Here is a 7,643-nt window from a genome sequence, read left to right as displayed (position 1 = left end):
AGAGAGAGAGAGAGAGAGAGAGAGAGAGAGAGAGAGAGAGATTCTTTTTGGCAATAGTGAGAGTGGCTGAGCAAGATAATATGAGTGTGGTTCCTTGCTCAAGTAACCTCAGGTGGTGGTCATTGTGTTAAAAGGCATCTCTAAGTCTCGTCACAGTCCAATAAACCCTATATTGAGGGCACAGTATAACCCTGTCTCTAGGAAAATGGAGCCAAGTTTACCACATTCAAATGTACATAAGGGGCCCTTTCAAATCGTGCAGCTTCTGAGCTTCCCAGCTTCATGTGGCTAGTGAAATGTCATCAAAGTGACCTCACGTTTGTGCCAAGCAAGAGAATGCCAAGCAAACCTACCAAACAGTCGATGAACACCAAAGACCCAGAAAGTGGATGGCAGCAGGAACTCAGAATGGTGACTCTTTCCACAGAAAATAAGTACATATAATACAAAGATGTGAGAGCTCTCATGCTTACCTGCAAGGGTTGGCTATTTCTTCAGGTGTTGTCTTTATAAAAGGAGAAACTGGTTTTTCTACAAAGGAGCCAAAGCCCAGCTTGAAGTTGCTCGTTAATTTAGACATCTCTTTGGATAGCGTGGAGCCCAATTCCTTTATTGTATTAAGGTCATCTTCCATGGAAGCTGAGAGATCCATGAGGTAATACAAATCTACTGGATAATCCTCGGTCTGGCGAACACGGACTTGTAATGTTTTCTCATTACCTTGTAAAACCACAGCAGGGGAAAACAATGAACACATTAAGCTTTGTATCAGATCAGTCACTGGACCAGTGTGTTAAGTCATTTCAGAGAGAGGTTCCTAAAGAAATGGCTGGTATAAACTGTGACAGGATACATTTCATAAGCTGATATTCCCATGCAAACTCTTACCAGTTATGTATAGAGCTACAAAAGGACATGTAAAGCAGGATATTTTATATCATCTTGGGAAAACCAGGATCCATTTAGATTTAAGATAATCTGATTTTTGTGGTTTCAAAGAAGTAAAGCAAATCAAATGGCAGACTGGAGCTACATTCAAATACTCAAAGAAATATGAAACAAACCTCAAAGGCATTTGTGTTTTTTCTTTTTCTTTTTAAAACTTATATATTAAAACTTAAATATAAAATGAGAGAAGAAAAAAAACATGTCTTGTGCACAACAGAATGTAAGAGAGGATTCAAAATATATAGTAATAAATTTCCATTTCAAGAAAGTCTATGTAATAAATACTGTGAGTTGTATTGAGAGCTAGCCATCTTTTCTTTGCTTCCTTGTAAGTTTTCTTTTGTTCTCTGCTGTGCACTTTTTACTTTGTTCTTTCCCCCCTTCCTCCCACCTCCAAGGCTACAATTATGTGTGTTTCTTTCTTTTTTTTTTCTAACAAGGCAAGGGCACAGTTGATGTTCAGTAAGTTTTGTCAATTCTATGCTAGGAGCATTAGTAACCCAAAGACATCATTGTTAGCTAGTCTTCATTTATTTAAAAAGGAATCACTTGTGATTCATAATTATAATTGGTGCTATATAAGCCTAAACACATACAGCCTGCTTTGTATAGGTGACACTGGGAACTTTGTTGTATAAATCAGTGGAAAAAAGAAATTATGAGACTACAATATCATATTTATAAGGTGCTATAACATACCTGGTCGCAATTTTAGAACTAAGCTTTGGGGTGAAATTTGTATAATATCCGAACTATTTTTCTGACTTCCTATACTCAGCGGCTTGTTTCTAAGTATTTCTATTGTGGAAGTAGGATTTTCAATGGCAGGCAGCAAACATCCTTTAGCCAAAAGATTCTCTGGGGTGTCACACCTTTCACCAATTCCAGACGGATGGGTAAAGTCCTAGAAAAGAAAGCAATGCCAAGACTGATGAAAGTAAGCACAGTCTTTATTTATAGAATAATGGGGCATGATTTGTGCAACATGTGATATTCATCTTCCCCACTCCATTCCGGGATCAAAATATTCTCACACCTGCTACATTTATTGTATGTCCAAAGTTAATTCAAAAGAAGGCTGACAGAATTCTTGGTAAAATAAGAAAGCTTTCTTTTTATTTCAGTATTGTGGCTTCACATACCAGTTTTTCAATCTTCTTCTCAAGCATCTTTTCAGTAGTTAGATACTAAATCTTCTGTAGACTTAAATATTTATTGACATCAGGCACAATGAAATCACCCATTTCCTATAAACTGTCCAGAGGTAGGAAATGTGTCTTCTTAGCATATAACTCCCAGGACCTGATACAGTATCAAGGACCATTTACTGTTGGAGGTATTGTGACATTATATTATTATTTTATAGCACCTTTGGTTTCTCTCCTGGACTTTAAACCCTAGCTCTTTAAATGTTGCCTGTTTAGTGCATTTCAGATCTTTCTCACATATTCAATGTATAAGTGAGTATAAGACAACTCCCTTTTGCTGGACAGCAATGGTTTCCCTTCTTGACTATTAACTCCCAATATAATTTCTCTCTGCATGGCAAAAGCTGGTGATCTGGGTATACTGTATTGCAGAATAGAATCTACTTTATGCCATGCTAGCAAGTGCCAAATGTGGCCACCAGTTACTGGACATGCAAGCCGTAAAGTGTCAGTGAAGTGGGAGAAGGGTTAGTGTCTATTCATTCATAGTCTATGAAGAAGGCAGCTTATTGAATACAAAGACCACATCTGCATCGGAGCTGTGAGGCTGCCATGTGGGCATTTGTAGATTTAAAAACCACTAATTCTTTGGCACTAAGCATCACTGGTCAGTAAAACTACTGGTTTGTTATAGAAGGATAGCTACTAAAAACAGTATTAAAAAAATAAGGTTTCAAAATTGAGCCTTTTAGTCTCAGGATTTTTATTATCATAGTTGCAGGATAAATTTATCATCACAGTGGCGAAGATGAGCTATGTTCAATCAAATTCCAACTTTAAAATTTTGTGTCTATTCATCTATCTATCCATCTATGTGTGTTAGAATGATATACAGATTTATCCTTTTTTGTAGTATATACTCTTTTGTATTTGTTGTTCTTGAGTTGTTTCAGTTATGTCTGACTCTGTGTGACCCCATTTGGGGTTTTCTTGGCAAAGATGCTGGAATGGTTTGCCATTTCCTTCTCCAACTCATTTTACATTCAAATTTTAAGTCAAATTCATGAAGGTCAGTGTGGAGCAGCCCAGCATCTTCCCTGGATGACTGAAGTTATATCACCTCAAACATCCAACATGGCATGAAGGAGTCAGCATTTCTTAGCCGAAAGTAATCTCATAGAAAGCAACATAAATAGAAATTGGGAACTGAGGAAACTGAAGCAAACAGGGTTAAGTGACTTGCTCAGGGTCACACAGCTAGTAAGTGTCTGAGGCCAAATCTGAACTTGGGAGGATGAGCCTTCCTGACTCCAGGCCTGGCACTCTATTCACTGTGCCACCTAGCTGCCCTATTCCTTTGCATATGTGTTGCGTACCCTGACAAAGTGTAGCCTCCTTGATAGTACAAGATAGTACAAGAGACTGTGATTTTTTTTTTATATTTCAGTGCCTAGCATATAATAAATGCATATACTCACCTATATATATATATCCATGCACATGTGTTCACATAAATATACATACATATATACACGTACACAAAAAGGGATACAGGGCTTTGACTGCTATAAGTACAAACAAATAAAAATCTATATCAAACTTTTTTTCCAAACTTATGTATCAAAAGTAGGATTGGAATACATGGGGAGGCGGGGTAGGGTGGAACTAGCTCTTTTGGAACTTAACTCCCCAAAGAAGAGCTTCTTGGTTTCAATGGGGATCATGTTTTTATGGTTAAGTCTGAAATAAAACTCCCGTAGTCCTAAGTCTAGACATACTTGTGGATCAGAGGCATCATATCAGGTATCATCTGTGGTCAGGGCCAGTGAGTGAGTATGAGTGTGCGTGTGCGTGTGCGTGTGTGTGTGGGGGGGGTGCACGCGCGTGTGCATGTGCACGAGCACGTGTGTATGTGTGTGCGCGAGCACGTGTGTGTGTGTGTGTGACCACCCTGGGAATTCTATGAGTCCCTGCTCAGAATGTTTCTTGCTTTGTCTGATCTGACAGATGAACTTCTGCCCTATGAGCAAAGATGTGATTAGTGACCTAGGAGACCCTGAAAGGAAGGATGATCTTCTTTGTTGGGATGAATAGAAAAAAAACCAGAATCTTCCTGAAATTTTTGCATAGGAGTTCCCAATTTCTATTTATGTTGCTTTCTATGAGATTACTTTAGGCTAAGAAATGCTGACTCCTTCATGTCATGTTGGATGTTTGAGGTGATATAACTTCAGTCGTCCAGGGAAGATGCTGGGCTGCTCCACACTGACCTTCATGAATTTGAATTAAAATTGTAATTTGGGTTTTACTTTTCAAAGCTCTTTCCTGTTTGGAATTCAAATGCCTTTCTAGTATGATCCCTTTCCAAAGGATGCAGATCTTTGAGCTACAGGTTCTGTAAGTAACCACACAATCACTTTATACAATCCAGTATATAGAAATGGAAACATGAATAGCTGTCCCTTCTAGTACATCTGGAGTACATTAATCATTTACTCATTATCATTTAGTAATATGGGAATAATAATATTTAGAGTCACACACTGGATTTTAGAGGGTAAACATGAAATATTTTCCTAAGTCACCCTAGTACTACCATTCCAACATTAGGGGTCTGACCAAAGGCTATGATTCTTTTGGGGACCCTTGTTTTTCCTCTAGGATAATATCTGATTCATTTAACTCATCAGTTGCTGAAAAGTGCTGATATTTATACAGGGTGTCCCAAAAGCTGTGATGCAGGTTTAAACTCTTAAAACTTAAAAGTGCAATAAGAATTTGAGGACACTCTCTATATCATATAACTCTGTAAAGTGCTTGGACTACTTACTTAGATTACATTGTTGGTTTCTCACCATTAGGTAACATTAGGTATTGCTATCACTATTTCACAAATGAGGAAACTGAGGGACAAAGATATTAAGTAACCCCCAAATGTTATACAAATAATGGGTAGTAGAGCCATTACTTGAGACCAAGTGTCCAGTGTTCCTTCTATACCTGAGCTCCACTGAATGTGATTTATTAGAACTGTATATTTTGCAAAAAGTCCTGTTCTTCCATTTTGTTGTCGTTGTTGGGTCATTTCAATTGTGTCTGACTGGTTGAGACCCCTTTTAGGGTTTCCTTGGCAAAGATACTGGAGTGGTTTGGCACTTTCTTCTCCAGCTCATTTTACTGATGAGGAAACTGAGGCAAACAGAGTTAAATGACTTGTCTAGGGTCACACAGCTAGTTAGTGTCTGAGGCCAGATTTGAACTCAGGAAGATGATTCTTCCTGACTCCAGGCCCAGGTACACCATACCACTTAGCTAACCTTCTTTCTATACCTGAGCTGCAAACGAATGTAGTTTTATTAGAACTCTCCATTTTCCAAGAAGTCCTATTCTTCCATACCTATCATTTAAGTTCTTTTTTTGAACTTACATGTTGCAACAAATGACATGTAAACACAAGATTGGCAGGGCATTCATAGCACTGAAGCCAGTTCTGATGCTGACTATGCCTTTGGATCATTTTGCGTTGGGTGCAGGCTTGTTTCATATAAAGCTGAGTAAAAAGAACATTAAGGCAAAAGCAAAATCTTTTAAATCTACAGGTGGTAAGTTGCATTTTCCAAAGTAACTTAACATCCCTTCCCTGACAAATTTACCTTAAAATTAACCAAAAACCACTTCTAATGGTCTGCTATATTTGTCTGGCCACCAGGATTTTAGGGCAATTCTCAGGGCTGATGGAACGAACACAAAAGCTCACACAAACACTTCTGTTGGAAATTCTTTGAGATTATTTGCTTTACCTCTTGAGAACACCAGGAGCAGTGTGGTCCAATGAGCAAGCAGTCTTCACAGGTCTCTGCATTACCCACAGCACAGTTCCCTGTTTTTAAAGCCAGACAGAGGCAAGAGATCAAGGATGCATTCAATCATTCCTTCTATGAGACTTGTGGTGACTCAAGCATTGGAGTAGGACAGAGCTGAAGTTTATCTTAATCATCAGTAAACAAGTTCTTAAAATGTTAGTAATTCTTATTGGAACTTTAACTTCCCACATAAATCAGTGTTGATATTTATGATAAATCTCCCACCTTATGTTAATAACAATGTTTTTCTTTTTTAAAATATAGAAAAGTTATATACTTTTAAATGCAGCTTGATTTTATTCATCGTTTAACACTTGTCCTTTTTAAAAGAGTTACTGATATGTGTGAGGATAAACAGATTGGTAAATAGTTTTTATTATTATAAGAATATCTAACCAAATGAGATGTCTTTCTCTTCTGAGATTATCCCTGAAAAACAGCATGTCATGGTGTAGGGAGGGAGTCCTTGGAAGCTGGAAGATCAGGGTTCAGGTCCTTCTTTTTGACACGTGCTAGCTAAATGACCATAGAGAAGTTACTTAACTACTTAGTGTTCCAAGCCATTCTCTAACATTATAATTGGCAGATGAGTTGATTTGCAAACAGTGGAGGGAGTTTCCACACTGACAATTCCTACACTGATGATTGACACTGTCTGCCTCCTTCCCCTAAAGAAGTTATCCTTAACAGGAGTGATTTGATATGCTGTATGTTCAAATCATTTCAAGAAGTTTCTAATTGGAGAAGAGAGAAGAGGTCATTGGGGAATGACAGTAATACTAAAAAAAATTAATTAAAATATATCTTAAAGTTTCTAAAATAATTATCGCGGCTACACAGATCAATTCTTTCGGAATCAACTCTATTATATTTCTTGTATTAAAGTGCTAAAACAACTTTGCAAGCCCCGTAATCCTGCAGGGTACCGTGTAGAAACACATCGCAATAGCTCCCCAGTCCTGTATCTGAAGTCTGTTAAATCACTTTTCCTGAAAGGTGAGAGGCTGTAGGGTAGACCAATTCAGAAACTGCCCCCCATATCTTGTTAAAGACAGTGTTGTCAAACATTCATTGACAGAAATGGTTGTGAGGGCTGACGAGTCTTACCTTGAACATGGTTATTCCTTCCCAGAAATAGAAAGAACAGGCAAAGCAATTCAATCCCCATTCGTTTTCAGTTCTCGCTGTGCAGACAGATTAAAAAGTGAATTACCTTCAACATAACAAGATCAAAGTTGAATTGTAAAAGACTTTCTTTCTTGAATCGGAAAATGGTAAGTACTACTTACACTGCTTTGTATAGAAACTCTAGAAGGAAAGGACAAAAAAGTTTTCATTAAGACTGAAATGAAAACAGAGGCTACCTGGACAGGTAAAGAAGAAAAGCTCTGCTTAAGAGCAACTTCAACATGATTCACTTCCTTGTTCTCCTTATAAGGAAGGCAGGTGTACAATCACTAAGAAGGTGGGGAAACTCATTCAGGTAGAAATTTGGGTGTAAATTCTAGCAGTCTCTCTGGGTCCTAGAGAAAGTCAATATTGCAAATGAATTTGTGATCAATGAAATGATGAGAGAGCAATTCTTTAAAATAGGATTTTTGTGTGTTTCCTATGTAACTTAGATGTACACAGGAAAAAGTAATAAATACTGGCCATAATGCTACATTAAAGTAGATTATAATAT

The 7,643-nt window shown here is 37.7% G+C and overlaps 1 protein-coding gene across 1 annotated transcript in view; it reads right to left on the bottom strand.

The window, feature by feature from the left end:
* Positions 1–7,372, bottom strand: part of ITGB6 (integrin subunit beta 6) — a 95,012-nt gene extending 87,640 nt beyond the window's left edge. The window contains exons 1-5 of the mRNA XM_027866022.1: positions 7,249–7,372; positions 7,067–7,143; positions 5,897–5,976; positions 1,648–1,852; positions 474–720 (exon numbers count right to left, since the gene is read on the bottom strand). Coding sequence (XP_027721823.1) covers positions 474–720; positions 1,648–1,852; positions 5,897–5,976; positions 7,067–7,127 — 593 coding nt within the window. The 5' untranslated portion in view covers positions 7,128–7,143; positions 7,249–7,372. The remainder of the gene's footprint in view (positions 1–473; positions 721–1,647; positions 1,853–5,896; positions 5,977–7,066; positions 7,144–7,248) is intronic.
* Positions 7,373–7,643: the final 271 nt, after the last annotated feature.

The sequence above is a fragment of the Vombatus ursinus genome, unplaced genomic scaffold, assembly GCF_900497805.2.
Source record: "Vombatus ursinus unplaced genomic scaffold, bare-nosed wombat genome assembly UNPS02014779.1, whole genome shotgun sequence".
NCBI lineage: Eukaryota > Metazoa > Chordata > Mammalia > Diprotodontia > Vombatidae > Vombatus > Vombatus ursinus.
This window is presented reverse-complemented; position numbering and strand designations above follow the sequence as displayed.